The sequence below is a fragment of the Amblyraja radiata genome, chromosome 14 (assembly GCF_010909765.2).
Source record: "Amblyraja radiata isolate CabotCenter1 chromosome 14, sAmbRad1.1.pri, whole genome shotgun sequence".
Taxonomy (NCBI): domain Eukaryota; kingdom Metazoa; phylum Chordata; class Chondrichthyes; order Rajiformes; family Rajidae; genus Amblyraja; species Amblyraja radiata.
The window spans coordinates 57,227,948-57,248,970 of record NC_045969.1 but is presented as its reverse complement, the minus strand read 5'-3'; the positions used below and the strand labels follow the sequence as shown (position 1 = coordinate 57,248,970).

General features: G+C 48.9%; 1 protein-coding gene across 1 annotated transcript in view; it reads left to right on the top strand.

The window, feature by feature from the left end:
- The window catches only part of casr (calcium sensing receptor), a 75,869-nt gene that overhangs the window by 36,772 nt on the left and 18,074 nt on the right, over positions 1–21,023 (top strand). The window contains exons 2-4 of the mRNA XM_033033435.1: positions 1,783–2,211; positions 13,434–13,740; positions 15,417–16,313. Coding sequence (XP_032889326.1) covers positions 2,015–2,211; positions 13,434–13,740; positions 15,417–16,313 — 1,401 coding nt within the window. The 5' untranslated portion in view covers positions 1,783–2,014. The remainder of the gene's footprint in view (positions 1–1,782; positions 2,212–13,433; positions 13,741–15,416; positions 16,314–21,023) is intronic.

Here is a 21,023-nt window from a genome sequence, read left to right as displayed (position 1 = left end):
TCATTGATGGGAAGAATCCTCTGCACCTGATGAGTGGAGGTGAACTCAGTAATTTGGCCAAAAATCACAGCCGTAAGTGGTAGCGTTTTATCTAAAATCAATATACAGTGCAAACAGGAAGTTGTCAAGTTTAGCCAAACAACCATGTGCAGTGCCTTTTTACTTCAACCCAAAACCCCCAAACAACCATTGCAGTGCCTTTTTAGTTCAATTCAAAACCCCCCAAAGAACCCTTAGCAGTGCCTTTTTACTTCAACCCAAAACCCCCCAAAGAACCATTTGCAGTGCCTTTTTACTTCAACCCAACCATATTTTCATTTTCAAACCGCATTAAGGGCATTCAAAGTCAGTATAACCACACTCACAGTTTAGTAGACATGTGTTCAGTGTTATTCACAGCACAGACTGAGAGACGTGACCCTCTCACTTCCCTCCATCTTGCAGAGACTGACTGAGGCACAACACTTCCGGATTTTATAGTCCCTCCCCCTCCCACCAGCAGGGGCAGCAGAGAGAATGTCAACATTTTTAAAACATTAATAACTCTTTTATGTTTCATCAATGGGAAAAATCCTCTGGTCCAGCTCAGCGGAGGGGAACTCTGAGCGTGGTGGCCAAAAATGACGGCCATAAGTGGCGGCGTTCTTTCAGAAATCATGAAACAGAAAGTCAGAAAGTGGTCAAGATCTTAGTTTTAGTAATGTAGAGTGTGGAAACAGGCCCTTCGGCCCAACTTGCCCACACTGGCCAACATGCCCCAGTTACCCTAGTCCCACTTGCCTGTACTTGATCCATAACCCTCCAAACCTGTCCTATCCATGTACCTGTCCAACTGTTTCTTAAACGATGGGATAGTCCCAGCCTCAACGACCTCCTCTGGCAGCTCCGGTTTCCTCCCACACTCCAAAGAAACATTTGTAGGTTAATTGGCTTTGGTAAAGTCACAATTTGTCCCTAGTGCGTCGGATAGTGCTAGTATACGGGGTGACCGCTGGTCAGTGCGGACTCAGTGGGCTGAAGGGCTTGTTCCCATGCTGTATCATGGTCCTCAAAGTGAATTCAGGGGAGCTATTGATACCAAGCAAGTGCAGGTCACACAAAGGTGGATGAAATAAAGTAGAGAATTCCAGATTTGTGACAAAGCCTTCAAGATGTAATGATGATTTTTTACAAAAATTTACATAGATGGTTTTGTAGGAGAATGTCTTTAACTGTGACCCCCCCCCCACCCCCAGTGTTGTCGTCTGCGTTTCACCTTCCCTGTTTCTGCCAAACATTTTACATTCAAAATCTTCTTCCCCATATCTTCTCCACGCCCAGAGGTCATGGGAATGTGACTGGGCTTCATGGGAGGAAATACGTTTTGTTTAGTTCAGAGATACAGCATGGAAACAGGCCATTCGGCCCACCGGGCCCATGCCAACCATCGATCATCCATTCACACTAGTTCTATCTTATCCCACTTTCCCATCCACTCCCTACACACTAAGGGACAATTCACAGAGGGCCAATTAAATTACAAAGCCAAACAGTTTTGAGATGTGGGAGGAAACAGGAGTACCTGGAGGAAACCCACGAGGTCACAGAGAGAACGTGCAAACTCCGCACAGACAGCACCCAGGGTCGGGCTTGAACTCTGGTCTCTGGCGCTGTGAGGCAGCAGCTCTACTATGGCACGTTGTGTAAATAAGGAAGGGGAGAAACAAGAGGAACTTTATCCAGAGTAATTCTAATGTGAAAATCCTTCGTAAAACCATTTTTGTTTTTCTTTCTTTCCTGAAGGGATGTAACAAAATGGAACAAAGCTGAGGACCACGTTCACCCTTTCTTGGAGCATACGATCAACCCTGAAGGAGATGGAAGACTTGAGGAGGAAATGGGGATTGATCTTCCAGGAGTTCTGCAGTAAAGCGATCCCTCACCATTACAAAGATAAGCAGAAATCCTCCAGGCATCCTCTGTAAACGGGCTGGCGTAGTGTGACTTGGTGAAGGAAGAGAGAGAGGGCTGCACAATGGCTCAGCTTCACTGCCAACTCTTATTCTTGGGATTTACACTCCTACAGTCGTACAATGTCTCAGGGTATGGTCCAAACCAAAGGGCCCAGAAGAAAGGAGACATCATACTGGGAGGTCTCTTCCCAATACACTTCGGAGTAGCTGCCAAGGATCAGGACTTAAAATCGAGACCGGAGGCGACAAAATGTATTCGGTAGGAACTAAAGTCATAGATTCATAGAGTAATCCAGCACAGAAACAGACCCTTCGGCCCAACCTGCCCATGACAACCAGGATACCTCACCTGTTTTGGCCCTTATCCCTCTAAACCTTTCCTACCCATGAACCTGTCCAAATGTCTTTTAAATGGTGTTATGGTACCTGCCACAAATACCTCTCCTGCCTTTGGAATCTTGTGGTTGTTCTTTTAAAAGTTGTTATTGTAGGTATAACAAATATTTTAAACAATATTGTGTTAAGTGATTAAAAAAATTATTCTTGAAGATACTCACCTTTCCAATTGCTATTGAATGGTGACCAGACAAGGTCTCTATTTAGATTCTTAATTCCTTGGAGTGCAGGAGGCTGAGGGGTGATCTTACAGAGGTGTATAAAAACATGATGGGAATAGGTAGTGTGAATGCTCAGAGTATTTTACCCAGAGTAGGGGGATGAAAAACAAGAGGACACAGGTTTAAGGTGAGAGCACAAAGATTTAATAGGAACGTTGGCGCAGCGGTAGAGTTGCAGCTTTTGAGCGTCAGAGACCCGGGTTCCATCCTGACTACGGGTGCTGTCTGTACGAAGTTTGCACGTTCTCCCTGGGTTTTCTCCGGGTGCTCCGGTTTCCTCCCACACTCCAATGACATGCAGGTTTGTAGGTTCATTGGCTTTGGTAAGAATTGTAAATTGTCCCTAGTGTGTAGGATAATGCTAGTGTAAAGTGTTTCAGTCTAAAGAAGGGTCCTGACCTGAAATGTCATCTGTCCATTCCCTCCACAGATGCTGCCTGACCTGCTGAGTTCCTCCAGCACTTTGTGCCTTTTTAAAATCTGAGATCTCGTTGAGATCTACTGCAATTTATGAAACTAGTGTTTGAATTTCACGTAACATTGCTCGATTTACTCAGGTTTATCGGACGTATGACGTTTATTGTCTTATTTTCAGTTAGACAATAGACAATAGACAATAGACAATAGAAAATAGATGCAGGAGTAGGCCATTCGGCCCTTCGAGCCAGCACCGCTGATCATCCCCGGTCAGTACCCCGTTCCTGCCTTCTCCCCATATCACCTGACTCCGCTATCTTTAAGAGCCCTATCTAGCTCTCTCTTGAAAGTACCCAGAGCAAAGTTATTACTGTATTTCTAAGTGGAGCCTTTACTGAAATCTCATTGTGTCCCAACAGTAATTTCTGAGATAGGACATTGGTTTCACTAAACCACACTACAACGACATCCAGTGACATTTATTCTCAATCTTATGTCAGATGGAAAAGCTCACCGGTCCTGATGGAGTGACCTGTAGGATCATCACAACATTTAGAGAGCGAACAATAATGAGACAGAGAGAAAGTTTAATGGAGATGTGCGGGGCAAGTTGTTGTATACAGAGCGTGGTGGGTGCCTGGAACGCGGTGCCAGGGGTAATGGTGAGACAGATATGATAGTGACGTTTATGAGGCTTTTAGACATGCAGGGAATGGAGGGATATGGACCACACACGGGCAGAGGAGAGTAGTTTTGTTTTTGTTCAGTTTAGTTTATTGTCACGTGTACTGAGGTGCAGTGTAAAGCTTTCGTTGCGTGCTAACCAGTCGGCGAAAGACTATAGGTAGACTCAAAATGCTGGAGAAACTCAGCGGGTGAAGCAGCATCTATGGAGAGAAGGAATTGCCGACGTTTTGGGTTGAGACCCTTCTTCAGACCTTCTCGACCTGAAACATCGCCAATTCCTTCTCTCCATTGATGCTGCCTCACCCACTGAGATTCTCCAGCATTTTGTGTCTACCTTCGATTTTACCAGCATCTGCAGTCCTTTCTTAAACAAAAAACTATACATGATTACAATCAAGCCATCCACAGTATACAGATACATGATAAAGGAAATAAGGCTTAGTGCAAGATAAAGTCCAGTAAAGTCTGATTAAAGATAGTCCGAGAGTCTCCAATGAGGTAGATAGTAGCCCAGGACTGCCCTCTAGTTGTTGAGAGGATGGTTCAGTTGCCTATTAACATCTGGGAAGAAACTGTAGATGGACACAAAAAGCTTGAGTAACTCACCAGGTCAAACAACATCTCTGGAGAAAAGGAATAGGTGACGTTTTGGGTTGAGACCCTTATTCAGGCTTGGAAGCAACTGTCCCTGAACCCGAGGTGTGCGTTTTCACACTTCTGCACCTCTTGCTTGATGGGAGAGGGCATCTATTGATTTCTATATTAATCAACGTGTATGTGAAAGCTCACTCTCACGCACTGACTAGTTCAGACAGAGCTCGGCCATTCCAGTTCATCAGGGGCTGTAGACTGGTGCTGTGATCTAGTGCAGTAGAAGAGGTTGGAGGGAAGCAAGGGAACGTTCTCTGAGAGTGACGTACACTGTGTATGCTTCAACCAATGGTTTCAAAACTGATCAACAATCTTCAATTTGCAAATGGTTAGAATAATACAGCATGGAAATGGCCATTCAGCCCAACTTGCCCACAGCGACCAACTAGCACCATCGACACTAGTCCCACCTGCCTGCGTTGGCCTATATCCCTCTAAACCTGTCCTACAGTATGTACCTATCCAAATGTTTCTTAAACTTTGTCATAGTAGCACAAAGGACAAAGGACATATATTGTCACATAAATAATTTGGTGCAATGAAATTTGAGTTACCATGCAGCACACAAATAAGATAAACACAACACTATAGAATTTAACATTAAATATAAAAACATCTCCACACAGCGGAATCAACGTTTCCCACTGTGAGGGAAGGCACCAAAGTTCAGTCCTCTTCCTCTTGTTCACCCGTGGTCGGGGCCTATTTGAGGCCTCCGCCGTCGCCGCTACGGACGGCCCGATGTTTCAGGCCGTCTCGCCAGGATGATGGAACTCTGGCGTCGGAAGAACACTCTCAGCGGCTTGGAGTTCCGAATCGGCCGCTTCCTACGGAGACTGTGGCTCCCGAAGTCCACAGGCCGAGCTGGGCAGAGCCCAACACGGCGCTCCTCGGCGAAAGATCCCAGGGTTTCCAGGATGTTAACGTCAGCCGGGCACTCGCGGCTGGAAGTTCCGCAGACCCACAGCTCCACCGGTGTTAAAGTCAGCAGCCCCAGCACTCCGGAGCTTCCAACACGGCGACCCTAGTAAGGCATCGGCCGCTCCGCGATGGTACCTCAGTGTTGCATCGCTGCTGAAGCTGAAGCTCTGGCCGGTCTCCAACAGGAAAGGCCGCGCCAATCCAGATGGTAGGCCGCTAGGAGGGGGCGAAGATGTGGCTCGAAGAAAAGACACATCCTCGACCAGGTAGTGACTGGAAAAAACAGTTTCCCCCTCTCCCCCCTCCCCATCCCCCACATAAAACAGTTTCCCCCTCTCCCCCCTCCCCATCCCCCACATAAAAAGACTAAAAGGCCTCCAAAACAAAACTTTTTGACAGACTAAAAATAAAGAAGAAAATGAAAGGACGAACAGCTGCAGGCGAGGCTGCCACAATCGATGGCGCCACCACTCAAGTACCTGCCTAAATGATCTCCTCCGGCAGCTCGTTCCACACATCTAACGCCCTTTATGTAAAATGTTGCCCCTCGGATTCCAATTAAATCTTCCCCCCCCCCCTCACCTTAAACTTTGGTTCTTGATTCCCCCACTCTGGGCAAAAGACTCTGCATTTCCCCTGTATATTTCTCTCATAATCTTGTACACCTCTATAAGATCACCCCTCAGCCTCCTGCGCTCTAAGTCCCAGCCTACTCAACCTGTCTCTATGGCTCAGGCACTCGAGTCCTGGCAACACCCTTGTAAATCTTTCCTATAACAGGGTGACCAAAACTGAACACAATACTCTAAATGTGGCCTCACTTATCCTAGCTACACTTCCATGGCTATGGAACACATAACAATACTGAGAACACTTTTAAAGTCCAATTTAGTTGTTGGGTAGTTCAGGAAATGATTTATTTTAAACAGTCCCGGGATATGTAAGAGGATCCTGTATCTATCTAGGCAAAAAAGGAAATAGAGGCCGACTTGGAAAGAGAAAGTCCACTGAAGGTCCACTTTCATTGGCAATAAATATCAGCCACCCAGAATTTGTATTTACATTTATTTTGGATGAGGAATGTTGCCGATATCTTTCCAGTTGTATGTTGGGCCTGCAGACGACTTGGTCTGTGGTGTTACTCTTGTGACATGTAGTGAATTCAATGGTAAACTGACTTTGGACTACAAGGTTAATTCCCGGGATGGCGGGACTGTCATATGCTGAGAGAATGGAGCGGCTGGGCTTCTACACTCTGGAGTTTAGAAGCATGAGAGGGGAAACATATAAGATTATTAAGGGCTTGGACACACTAGAGGCAGGAAACATGTTCCCGATATTGGGGGAGTCCAGAACCAGGGGCCACAGTTTAAGAATAAGGAGTAAGCCATTTAGAACGGAGACGAGGTAATACTTTTTCTCACAGAGAGTGGTGAGTCTGTGGAATTCTCTGCCGCAGAGGGCGGTGGAGGCAGGTTCTCTGGATGCTTTCAAGAGAGAGCTAGATAGGACTCTTAAAAATAGCGGAGTCAGGGGATATGGGGAGCAGGCAGGAACGGGGTACTGATTCGGTATGATCAGCCATGATCACATTGAATGGCGGTGCTGGCTCGAAGGGCCAAATGGCCTGCTCCTGCACCTATTGTCTATTGTCTATTGACTAGTCCTTGCCCTTAATACTGACTTCAATTTACTTGCATCATACATAAAGCACAAAGTTGATGAACTTCTTGAGGGTAGGTATTTTTTTTAAATATCCAAAATATCTTATTTTGCCCAAACTAGTGAACCAAACTAGTTGAACTAGCCCTCAAAATGAACCAAATAGAAAAAAGAAACAAACGTTGAAGGTCTATTTGTATCCCAGGTCAAAGGGCCATGGAATGGAGCAAGTAATTCTCATGATGCAATCACACGTTACCAGCATAAACACGGGTTATACATCACTCTTCCCAGCTCTTCAACATGTACACTGAACCAGGCCGAAAAAGATGAAAGTGGTGCGCAATATCGATCGTGCATTTTGATTGTGTTCATTTTAAACTACTGCTGGTGTGTGACGTGTCCTGTACAGTACTTATCTGACGATCAATAGCGGCGTATCAGAGGCTTTTAGACAGGCAGGTGGGCGGGCAAAGAATGGAGGGACATGCATCACAAGGAGGCACAGATTAGTTTAACCAGGCATCATGTTCGACATGGACATCGTGGGCCGAAGGGCCTGTTCCTGTGCTGTACTGTGCTATGTACGGAACTGCTGATGTGTAGGAAAGAACTGCAGATGCTGGTTTAAATCAAAGGTAGACACAAAAAGCTGGAGTAACTCAGCGGGAGGCAGCATCTCTGGAATGGGTGATGTTTCGGGTCGAGTCCTTCTCTCCAGAGATACTGCCTGGCCCGCTGAGTTACTCCAGCATTTTGTGTCCATCTTCTGTAGAAACATAGAAAATAGGTGCAGGAGTAGGCTATTCGGCACCGCCATTCAATATGATCATGGCTGATCATCCAAAAGCAGTACCTCATTCCGGCTTTTTCCCCATATCCCTTGATTCTCTTAGCCCTAAGAGCTAAATCTAACTCTCTCTTGAAATCTGAACTATTCTATGTTTGTGAAAACTATTGCTGTCATAGAGTCATAGAGTGATACAGTGTGGAAAAAGGCCCTTCAGCCCAACTTGCCCACACCGGCCAACATGTCCCAGCTACACTAGTCCCAAGTGCTGGCGTTTGGTTCATGTATATACCTTTAAAACTCTGTGTGTGCCTTTGAAACGTATCTCCTCGAAAACCAGATTTACAATTTTGGTAGGGATTTATCTTATGAGTTCAGAAATCCACTCCTTGGTCAATTATTTCCCCAGATTTTGAATAAAATTGATCACAAAACTCACTTTAAAAAAAATAAAATCACCGCTTGAGCTGCTGACGTCACAATGCCCACATGCCCAGTTCTGCAGATCGGGAGGTCACAGCAGGTTTCAGCCGGTCACCGGAAGCCATCGGCTTGCTTTTGAATCCATTCCGTCTCCCCCATCCGATGGTAGAACATGGCGGCAGCAGTTATTGTCGCGCGGGGCACGTGATGAGAAGGTGGCCCTGGCGGCCATTACTCCCTCTGGGAAACCTGCAATTCCCCTGTTGATCGCAGGGACACGGGGAATCGCCACGCGAGAGCTACCGAGGCTCTCCACGCCGCCCGACGTCGAGAGAGCTGCTGAGGCTCGCTGCCCTTTCGCAGTCGGCCCCGTCTGAGCCGCCCGCTCGCCGAGTTCAGGTCCGCCTTCTCCAGCTCTCTCCCCGATCCTCTCCCCATCCTCCTTCCCTCTCCCCCTCCTCCACTCCCTCCTCCCCCTTCCTCTCCCCCCCTCTTCTCCCCCTCTCTCCCCCCCTCTCTCCCCCGTCTCTCCCCCCTCTCTCCCCCCTCACCACTCCCCTCCTCACCCCTTCGCTCCTCACATCCACACCCTCCCCTCACCCACCCCCTCTCAGCCCTCCCCTCTCACCACCTCCCCCTCTCACCCCCTCCCCCCCTCCCCCCTCTCACCCCCTCCCCCCTCCCTTCCCCCACCTCTCCCCCTCCCTTCCCCCCACCTCTCCCCCTCCCTTCCCACCCTCCCCCTCCTTCTCCCCTCCACCCCCCTCGCCCTCTGTCTCATGCCCCTCTCTCTGTCTCATGCCCCTCTCTCTGTCTCATGCCCCTCTCTCTGTCTCTGCCCCTTCTCGCTCTGGCCTCTCTCTCTACCCCCCCCCCCACCCCTCCCCTGTCTAGAAGCGCCTGCGAGTTGGAGCCTATGCTTCAGTAGATAGGGCCGTTATGGGGTAAAAGGAGTAAATTAATAATACTAATATAATATCAAGGGGGTAGTTAGCGTGTGTGCGGGGGGGGGGGAGAGGGTAGTTAGTGTGTGTGATGCCGCATGCTGCCCCCCCCCCCCCTCCCCGCAACCGCACGTTGGGGGAACAGACCCAACGGGTCTGCACTTGGTCTAGTATCCCTCTAAACCTGTCCCATCCATGTACATTTCAAACTGTTTCTTAAACGTTGGGATAGTCCCAGCCTCAACTATCTCCTCAGGCAGCTTGTTCCATACACCCACCACCCTTTGCATGAAAAAGTTACCCCTCAGATTCCTATTAAATCTCTTCACCTTAACCCTATGTCCTCTGGTCCTCGATTCTCCTACTCTGGGCAAGAGACTCTGTGCATCTACCCAATCTATTCTTCTCAATATTGATTAACACGCTTGCTAACTATCTTCTGCAGATTTCAATGTGCTTTGAATCCGACGTCTAAAGCTCTGGTATAAATTGCAAGGAACAATGGTCCCAACAGCATTCATTTTAAAATCCCTGGTCAGATCGCAGCTAATTACTCATCATTCTGCTAACATGTCAATGTTAAATACTTAACCTAATGGTCTGAAGAAGGGTTCCAACCCAGAATGTCACCTATTCTTTTTCTGCAGTTGCTGCCTGATCCACTGAGTTACTAGTTACTGAACCTAAGTGATGAAGGTGTGTGAGATGTCTGGACTTCACCAAGGACATGTCATCAGACGAGAGCTAGAGACACAGAGCCAGAGTGACTGGACACTCATGGGGTTCTCATCCACACATCCTCTCCCCAGACTGGAGCTGTTTGCAGTGTCTGTCCACTCTGACACGAGGGAGTTCATTCACATGGATCATTTTGTGTCATACAGCACGGAAACAGGCCCTTCGGCCCAACATGCCCCTGCCGACCAAGCTGCCCCATCTACACCAGTCCCATTTGCCTGCGTTTGGCCCAGATCCATCTAAATCGTTCCTATCCACCTGTCCAAGTGTCCTTTAAATGCTGTTGTAGTACCTGTACCTCCCTGTAGCTCAGGCCCTTGGCAACATCCGCCTATATCATCTCTGCACTCATTCCAGCTCAATGACATCCTTCCTATAGCAGGGTGGCCAAAATTAAACACAATACTCCAAACGCATCCTCACCAACGTCTTGTACAATTTCGTGAAAGCACAATGTTGCAAGGATTCTAGCCATTCCCATGACGCAGATTACCTTAACACTTCCTCAAAGTCCTGCTGATGTGTGTGAGTTAGTGTTGTGTAATGTCTGTTTCGTATTGTGGTGAATATTAGATCTGAGAGGAGTGGGGGAAATTATGAGAAGCCAAGAGAGGGGAGGCAATCAGAACCTTCTTCCCAGGGTGGAAATGTCAAGGACGAGCAGATATAGCTTTAAGGTGACAGGGGCAAAGTTTAAAGGGGCAAGATTTTTTATACACAGAGGGTAGTGGGTGCCTGGAACGGCTGCCAGGGATGGTGGGGGAGGCAGATGCAATAGTGCCGTTTCAAAGACTTTTGGACACATGGATATGTCGGGAATGGAGGGATTATGTGCAGGCAGATCAGAGATGGTCTTGGCTTCGTGTTCAGCACAGACATTGTGGGCCGAAGGGCCTTTTCCAGTGCTGTATTGTTCTATGTTAAGGATTTGAGGATAAGAGCAGGGAGGTTCTACTGCAGTTGTACAGGGTCTTGGTGAGACCACACCTGGAGTATTGCGTACAGTTTTGGTCTCCTAATCTGAGGAAAGACATTCTTGCCATAGAGGGATTACAGAGAAGGTTCACCAGACTGATTCCTGGGATGGCAGGACTTTCATATGAAGAAAGACTGGATAGACTCGGCTTGTACTCGCTAGAATTTAGAAGATTGAGGGAGGATCTTATAGAAACTTACAAAATTCTTAAGGGGTTGGACAGGCTAGATGCAGGAAGATTGTTCCTGATGTTGGGGAAGTCGAGAACAAAGGGTCACAGTTTAAGGATAAGGGGGAAGTCTTTTAGGACCGATATGAGAAAGTCATTTTTTACACAGAGAGTGGTGAATCTCTGGAACTCTCTGCCACAGAAGGTAGTTGAGGCCAGTTCATTGGCTATATTTAAGAGGGAGTTAGATGTGGCCCTTGTGGCTAAAGGAATCAGGAGGTATGGAGAGAAGGCAGGTACAGGATACTGAGTTGGATGATCAGCCATGATCATATTGAATGGCGGTGCAGGCTCGAATGGCCTACTCCTGCACCTATTTTCTATGTTTCTATGTCTATGTTTCTATGTTTTATATGTATAAATTGTTTACCTTGACTCATTTATAGCAGACCTCTTTAAATTAGAAAAAGACACAAAGTGTTGGAGTAACTCAACGGGTCAAGCAGCATCTTTGGAGAACATGGATAGTGACGTTTCAGTTCTGGACCATTTTTCAGTCTGAAGACCCGAGATGTCACCTATCCATGTTCTCCGGAGATGCAGCTTGGCCTGCTGAGTTACTCCAGCACTTTGTGCCTTTTTCTTGTAAACCAGCATCTGCAGTTCTTTGTGTTTTCCTTCAAAGTCAGAATGTTGTCCACTCAAACCCACTCCAGAAGCAACCAGAGAATCTGGACTGTTGGTGCAGCAACGTGCCAAGGTAATACCAGCCCAGCCCAGTATTACCGGTCTGCCTGCCCTCTGGCAGTGATATTAAGACTCTATGTTTAAGAAGGAACTGCAGATGCTGGAAAATCGAAGGTAGACAAAAAAGCTGGAGAAACTCAGCGGGTGCAGCAGCATCTATGGTGCGAAAGAAATAGGTAACGTTTCGGGCCCGAAACGTTGCCTAATTCCTTCGCTCCATAGATGCTGCTGCACCCGCTGAGTTTCTCCATATTAAGACTCTATATTTCAGAGAACAGCAAAGATCACCTCAGTGTACTGGATGGCATATTGCCCTCAATGTATGCCATCACAGATATTTGTGTGTCGCGGTGGTGCAGCAGTAGAGTTGCTGCCTCACAGCGCCAGTGACCCGGGTTCGATCCTGACCACGGGTGCTGTCTTCACGGAGTTTGTACGTTCTCTATACAACAATACGTTGTACTGTGACTGCGTGGGTTTTCTCCGGGTGCTCCAGTTTCCTCCACAAAGACGTGAAGGTTTGTAGGTTAATTGGCTTCGGGAAAAATTGGAAATTGTCCTGAGTGTGTAGGATAGTGCTCGTGTACGGGGCGATCGCTGGTCAGCGCGGACATGGTGGGCTGAAGGGTCTGTTTCCGTGCTGTAACTCTAAACTCAACTAGATGATTATCGGGTATAATCACCTCGCTGGTTGTGGGACCTTGAAAAGGGACATTGCCACGGCATCTTTTAAGTTGTAACCACGACCACAAAAGTATTTTACAATTAGCAAAACACTTTGAAGCTTCCCAAGGTTGTGCAATGGACCTTCCAAATGCACATTGGTTTTAATGATGCCTCTTAATTATTAACATGGTTATTTTTTTCAGCTGCAAGTACTTTCAACTTAAATAAGGATATTTATTTTTAGAATGGGTAGGCATTTGCATTGGTTGTTGCAGATGCTTTTTTTCCTTGGCTGATTAAATGAATGGATCCATGTAGTACGACAGTCTTACTCTCTGACTATAAGTCTATGACTCCAAGACCGTAAGGCAGTAACTTTATGACTAATACTGTAAGACACTCTAAGACTCTAAGGCCCCTGTCCCACTGTACGAGGTAATTCACGAGTTCTCCCGAATTTTCCCCTGAATCGAATTCGGAGAATGTCCGTAGCGGGTCCGTAGGAGTTTGTGGATGTCTCGTAGCGGCTCACACTACTAACGGTAGATACTCGGGGCATCCGGTAAACTCGTGACATTTTTTCATCCCTGCACAAAATGTCCACGAGTAAAAAAATACTCGTGATGAAAAAAATGGTTACTTTTTACTCGTACGAGCCGCTACGAGACATTCTCCTTCGGACCCGCTACGGACATTCTCCGAGTTCGAATCAGAGGAAAACTCGGGAGAACTCGTGAATTACCTCGTACAGTGGGACAGGGGCTTTAGGGTAGTTAATCCGTGGAACTTATTGCCACAGTGGGCTGTGGAGGCCAAGTCAGTGGATATTTTTTCGACAGATATAGACAAATTCTTGTGTCAAGGGTTATGGGGAGAAAGCAAGAAAATGGGATTAGGAGGCAGAGATCAGCCATGATTGAATGGCGGAGTGGACTCGATGGGCCGAATGGTCTAATTCTACTCCTATAACTTGTGAAGACTCCAAGACTTGCACTTAGACCCTCTCCCTCTATGACTCTCTCTACGACTAGGTCTCTAAGAACATTAATAAAGAAATGTAATTTTTTTTCCAGGTACAATTTTCGAGGCTTCCGATGGCTGCAGGCGATGATATTTGCAATTGAAGAGATTAACAACAGTATGACTTTCCTGCCCAATATCACCCTGGGATATCGCATATTTGACACGTGTAACACCGTGTCCAAGGCGCTAGAGGCAACACTCAGCTTCGTGGCCCAGAACAAAATCGACTCGCTGAACTTAGATGAGTTCTGTAACTGCTCTGACCATATTCCATCCACAATAGCAGTGGTCGGGGCGACCGGGTCAGGAATCTCCACGGCTGTGGCCAATCTATTGGGATTATTTTACATTCCACAGGTCAGTATATATTGGTGCGTTTAGTTGCATGAGTGACTCCAACTGCAAGTGTGTGCTGTAATGTGACTGCACTGCTGTACCTGCATTGCATACACCCTAGGTTTCTGCAGCACCAAACACTATAATCAAGTCTGAAGAAGGGTTTCGGCCCGAAACGTCGCCTATTTCCTTCGCTCCATAGATGCTGCTGCACCCGCTGAGTTTCCCCAGCAATTTTGTGTACCTTCGATATTCCAGCATCTGCAGTTCCCTTTTGAACACTATAATCAATGCCATTCACTTGCATCTAAGCTGCTATAAGGGAGTTCGGTATTCCGAAAAACGCAAGGAATCATGGGATTTGTCAAAGGTCACTCGCTATAAACACAAAGTGAATGAAGCGCATGCTGTATAAACTGTGTATAAATTCTTATCTTTATTCATGATTTACGTGTAAAAATATATTTAATCTGAGGAATGGGGGTGCCAGGTAGCGGGAGAGTGGGGCAGATGTGAGTGGGAGACAGGGGGAGAGACTGGACCGGCGGAGAGACATTCTCGGCAGCTGCGTGCTGCGCGCACACAGACCCGCGCCTCATCCGCAGCCAGGATCGAACCCGGGTCCCCGGCGTTGCAAGCGCTCCCGAACAGCCACTGGACCGCCCCATCCCCCCCACCTCCACATGCCCCACCCCCTCCCCCGACTGTCCCATCCCCGCCGAGGGGCAGCCAGAGATGTCCGGCACGACCCCGGACAGACGGGATGCCGGCCCGGAGCAGCGGCGACCCCATGCCCACAGCCAGCGTGGAGAACAAGTACCAACCCCGCTCCAATTGCCGAGGAATCTGCTCCCCGACAGGCTGGGGACCGCCAGCCGCACCTCCCGCCCCACCTCCCGAGCCGAGCCGGAGCCAGCACCCCCGCCCCCCTCCACGCCGGCTGCAAGTCTGGGGCCGCCACTGGCCCGCCAGCCTAGGGCCACACCGGACACCTCCGGCAGCCCCCAGACAGGGACGGGACACCGGGGAGTTAACGGGGACGGCCCAGCTGCAACTCAACAGCGCCCCCAACACCAGAGACCCAGGCCCGACCCTGACCACGAATGAATCGCAAGCTTGCACACAACGCAGCAGCACAACTACCGAGAATGTTTATAGCGAGTGACCTATGACCTGGGCATGCACACTCCGAATACCGAACTCGCTTATTGAGATAAAGCGCAACGTATATTATGAATGGTGGGCATCACAGTGGCTCAGCTGGTAGAGCTGCTGCCTCACAGCACCAGAGAACCGGGTTTCATTCTGACCTTTAGACTTTAGAGATACAGCGCAGAAACAGGCCCTTCGGCCCCCCGAGTCCACGCTGACCAGCGATCACCCCGTACACTGACACTATCTTACACACTAGGGACAATTCACAAATTACAGAAGCCAATTGTCCTACAAACCTGCACGTCTTTGGGTGTGGGAGGAAACCGGAGCATCCGGAGGAAACCCACGCGGTCCTAGGGAGAACGTACAAACTCCACACAGACAGCACCCGTAGTCAGGATCGAAGCTGGGTCAGTCTAAAGTCTATGGATAGTACATGGGTGGGACAGGTTTGGAGGGACAAGCCCAGACAAATGGTTTGAGCTGAGATGAAGCGTGTGGGTGTGAAGTGGGCATTACTGACGACTGTGTTTGCTTTGAAGGTCAGCTATGCCTCCTCGAGCAGGCTGCTCAGCAACAAGAATGAGTACAAGGCCTTCCTGAGGACCATCCCCAATGATGAGCAACAGGCCACGGCCATGGCCGAGATCATCGAGCACTTCCAGTGGAACTGGGTGGGGACCCTGGCGGCCGACGATGACTATGGCCGCCCGGGCATTGACAAGTTCCGGGAGGAGGCCGTTAAGAGGGACATCTGTATTGACTTCAGTGAGATGATCTCTCAGTACTACACCCAGAAGCAGCTGGAGCTCATCGCCGACGTCATCCAGAACTCCTCGGCCAAGGTCATCGTGGTCTTCTCCAATGGCCCCGACCTGGAGCCGCTCATCCAGGAGATAGTTCGGAGAAACATCACCGACCGGATCTGGCTGGCCAGCGAGGCTTGGGCCAGCTCTTCGCTCATTGCCAAGCCGGAGTACTTCCACGTGGTCGGTGGCACCATTGGCTTCGCTCTCAGGGCGGGGCGTATCCCAGGGTTCCACAAGTTCCTGAAGAAGGTCCACCCCAGCAGGTCCTCGGACAATGGGTTTGTCAAGGAGTTCTGGGAGGAGACCTTCAACTGCTACTTCACCGAGAAGTCCCTGACGCAGCTGAAGAATTCCAAGGTGCCCTCGCACGGGCCGGTGGCTCAAGGGGATGGCTCTAAGGCGGGGAACTCCAGACGGACAGCCCTACGCCACCCCTGCACTGGGGAGGAGAACATCACCAGCGTGGAGACCCCCTACCTGGATTATACACACCTGAGGATCTCCTACAATGTATACGTGGCCGTCTACTCCATTGCTCACGCCCTGCAAGACATCTACTCTTGCAAACCCGGCACGGGCATCTTTGCAAACGGATCTTGTGCAGATATTAAAAAAGTTGAGGCCTGGCAGGTAAGAAAAAAATAGTTCGAATTGCAGACAATAAAAAAATAACCCCTGCATTCCCTCTCCCCCCCCCCAACCTAGTTGTCCTAATAGTTCCACTGCTCGATTCCTTGTATCCCTGCTTTATTATCACCCCTTCCCCAGCCAGTAATGGGCCATTGTGGGCCCCACCCTTCCTTGGTCATCTGTGTCGGCCCTGATTTGTTCTGGCCTTTTCCTACCTCCAGTTCCCTCTCCTCTATTTTCAGTCTGAAGCAGGTTTCCCACCTGAAACGTCACCTATTCCTTTTTCTCCAGGGATGCTGACTGTGTGGTAGCATGAGGACTTTTAGCGGCACCGACTCACGTTTCATTGGCCCATTCCCCACAGCGGTCACAGCGTTTAGACGGCAGGCTGTGTGTCTGATTACAACATACCACACTTCCACATAATTCTTTTTCACACAGAGAGTGGTGAATCTCTGGAACTCTCTGCCACAGAGGGTAGTCGAGGCCAGTTCATTGGCTATATTTAAGAGGGAGTTAGATGTGGCCCTTGTGGCTAGGGGGATCGGAGGGTATGGAGAGAAGGCAGGTACGGGATACTGAGTTGGATGATCAGCCATGATCATATTGAATGGCGGTGCAGGCTCGAAGGGCCGAATGGCCTACTCCTGCACCTAATTTCTATGTTTCTATGTTTCTATGTTTCCCCCTCTAATAATTATTAGTCAATATCAGAACATAAAACATGGAACAGTGCTGGAGGCAGAGACAGTATTGGCATTCATGAGGCTTTTAGATATGCGCGTTTATATGGAGGACGATGGAGAGATATGGATCACGTGCTGGCAGAGGATGTTAGTTTAACTCGGCACGGACATTGTGGGCCGAAGGGCCTATTCTATGTTCTACAAGGAAATATAAGCTCAGCTGGGTAAATTCACAAGTTGATAGGACATAGGAACAGAATTAGGCCATTTGGCCCATTGAGTCAGCACAGTGGTGCAGCAGTAGAGTTGTTCCCTTACAGCACACAGAGACCCGGGTGCGATCCTGACTACGGGTGCTGTCTGTATGGTGTTTGTACGTTCTCCCTGTGGGTTTCCTCCAGGTGCTCTGGTTTCCTCCCATACTCCACAAAGACGTACAGGTTTGTAGGTAAATTAGCTTCGGTAAAATTGTAAATTGTCCCCAGCAATTGTGTAGCATAATGCTAGTGTACGGGGTGATCGCTAGTCAGAGCGGAGTCGGTGGGTCGAAGGGCCTGTTTCCACGCTGTATCTCTAAAATCTAAAGAGTCGACTCCGCCTTTCAGTCATGGCTGATCTATCTTTCCCTCTCAAACCCATTCTCCTGCCTTCTCCCCAAACCTTTGATGCCCTTACTAATCAAGAAACCTGGCAATCTCTGCTGTACAAATACTCAATGGTATTCCACCGGTGTCTTTGAATTCCAAATATTTGCCACCCTCTGGCTAAAGAACAGCTTTGTCTTATGCTTCTGAATTGGCCTCTGAAGAAGCTCTTATATTAGTGGAGACTTTTTCCACCAGCGTGAACCTTTAGCAAATTGGAGACATTCCTGCAGTAGGCCAATGTCTGAGAAGGCCAAGGTGTGATAGTTCCTGCTTTCTCCCCATCCTTTGATTCCGTTAGCCCTAAGAGCTAAATCCAACTCTCTCTTGAAAACGAAGGTAGACAAAAATGCTGGAGAAACTCAGCGGGTGAGGCAGCATCTATGGAGCAGGTCAGGCAGCATCTCTGGAGAACATGGATAGGTGATGAAAACATCTTGAAAACATCCAGTGAATTGGCCTCCACTGCCCTCTGTGGCAGAGAAATCCACAGATTCACGATTCTCTGGGTGAAAACGTTTTTCCTCATCTCAGTCCTAAATGGCCTACCCCTTATTCTTAACACTGTGAGTTCCTTCCTATACATTGCCTTGGCTGATATCTCTTAAGATGGAGGTTTAGTTTGGCATGTTCCTGTGCTGAAGCAAAATATGATTTTACCAATAAATGTTTAATATATTGCAGATTATTACAGTCCTAACCATCCATATAAAGGTTCTCCCTTTCCTCAGGCACAGCCTTTGAAATACGACGCATTAATGTCTGCAGCGCCACCCTCAGCTGTTTGGTTTTTAAAGAACATTTTGGGTCTTTGCAAATTAAATGTGACTGATGTTGCTGCAGGGACATGGCTCGATTCCTCGGGGGAGGGTTCTGAAACTAGAGGGCGTAGGGTTAAGGTGAGAGGGGAGAGTTACATGAGGGACCTCAGCCTTAACTTTTTCACTCAGAGTACCTGGAATTAATTATAGAAGAAGATAGTTATGACTTTTAAAAATTACCTTTGGACAGATATATAGATAGGAAGGGTTTAGAGGGCTGTGGACCAAATGCATGCAAATGGGACTAGCCCAGTATGTCAACTTGGTCAGCATGGATAAGGCGGGCCAAAGGGCCTCATTCCGTGCTATGACATTAAGTAAAACTCAGAGATTGCTGCCTGACCCGCTGAGTTCCTCCAGCACTTTGTGTATATCTTTGGTATAAGCCAGCATCTGTAATTCACTCCCACACATGCATGGTTTAAATATTCATTGTGTTTGCTAAAACAGACTGAACTGTTTGGCAACACAGGAAACTGCAGTGTACAAAAATAGACAAAGTGCTGGGGTAACTCAGCGGGTCATGGAGCAACTCCATGGATGGGTGACGTTTTGGGTCGGCACCCTTCTTCAGACTGAATGTAGTGGGAAGCAGGGACGGAAATCCCGGGAGGGCCAGGGGTGACACGTCCCCCGCTGTTTTGAGAGGTGGGGGACGATCCCCCCCATTTTTTGCAATCCGGATTTTAAAACCCGGTGAAATCTCTGCTTTCCGCGAGACAGTGGGGGTGGGACTGCTGATCGAGGGCGCCGATTGGACGAGAGAGACGTCAGTCAGCAGACAATGGGGGCGGGACATGATGATTGAGCGCGATCATTGGAGGAGGGAGGTGTCGGTCAGATGCGGAAGTGGGGAGGGTGGGACTGAGGATAGAGCGCGGTGAGTGGAGGAGGGAGACGTGCCAAAACACTCTCGGCACAGACCTGCACCTCATCTGCAGCCAGGATCGATCCCAGCTCTCCGGCGCTGTCACGAGTGCCCCCCCCCCCACGCCCGGGGGCGGCCAGAGACGTCGGGAGTCAGACAGGAACAGTGCCCCCAGGCCCACAGCCACCGCAGAGAAGCAGCGCTAAACCCAGCTCAACTCTGCCTGTCCCACCAGGTTAACCTACAGCCCTGCCTGGACTTGCGGGAAATATGGCCCAGGTTTACAGCCAGCGCGGAGAAGCAGCGCTGGTGTCCCGTCAGTCCAGGCAGGGCTGTAGGTTAACCCGGCGAGACAGGCAGGGTTGAGCTGCATTTAGCGCTGGATTGAGCCTCCGAAGCCTCGCGCATGTGTGTGAGAGTGCGCATGCGCGCGCGGCCGCCAAGAAATTGTGTCCCCCCGTACCCTCCATATTTTGATACTGATTTCCGTGCCTGGTGTGAAGGTGGAGGGGGGGGGGGGGGAAGAAAGCTGGAAGAGAGAAGTGGGGTGGGGTCAAAGCCTGGCAAATCATCTACAAATCAAAACCCCTGTCCCCTGTATCCACCTATCACTCACCAGGCTTTGTCCCTCCTCCCCCCCCCCATCCCCCCACATCTCTGTACCCGAGGTCAGGATTGAACCGATGTCTCTGGCAGCTCTGCCACTGTGCCTCTGGGCTGCCGGGGTTGGATCACTGTGGCAATCATATCTGCTTGACATTTGACCCATTGCATTGCTCCAGGTACAACACCTTATATATTTTCCACATCACTTCACCTCACAAGTCACCCCACTGCACACATGCCTCATGCCAGTAGAAACTGTAAACAGCTTACTAATTTTGATGAATGTTGGCAATAAAATTAGCGTTGGCACGAGGTTGGCAATGAGAGTAACTACCCAATATGGTGTACACAACACCCACTGTTCTGTTCCCAATATTGAGGAACAGAGACACTCCAGGTGCCGCTTTAAACAAAAAAAAGATACAAAGTGCTGGAGTAACTCAGCGGGCCAGGCAGCATCTCTGGCGAACGTAGATAGTTTTAGTTTTAGAGATATAGCGCGGAAACAGGCCCTTCGGCCCACCGGGTCCGCGCGGACCAGCGATCCCCGCACATTAACACTGTCCTACACACACTAGGGACAATTTTTACATTTACCAAGCCAATTAACCTACAAGCCTGTATGTCTTTGGCGTGTGGGAGGAAAACGAAGATCTCGGAGAAGAACCCACGCAGGTCACGGGCAGAACGAACAAACTCTGTACAGACAGCGCCCGTAGTCAGGATTGAACCCGGGTCTCCGGCGCTGCATTCGCTGTAAGGCGGCAACTCTACCGCTGCGCCACCGTGACGTTGTCAGGTCGAGACCCTTCTCAGTTGGGAGAAAAAGCTGGAAGAGAGGAGGGCAGGACAAACCCTAGCAAGTGATAGGTGGATACAGGTGAGGGGGAATTGATTAGCAGATGGTTTGGCAGGAATTGTCCCCCCCTCCCCATCCTCTCTCCCAGCTTTCTCCCCCTACTAGAATCGTCTGAAGAAAGGTCCCGACCCGAAACGTCACCAGTTCATGTTGGTCTGAGAGGTTGCCTGACCTGCTGAGTTACTCCAGCACTGTGTGTTTTTTTCCCCATCAGGAATAGAGTTAG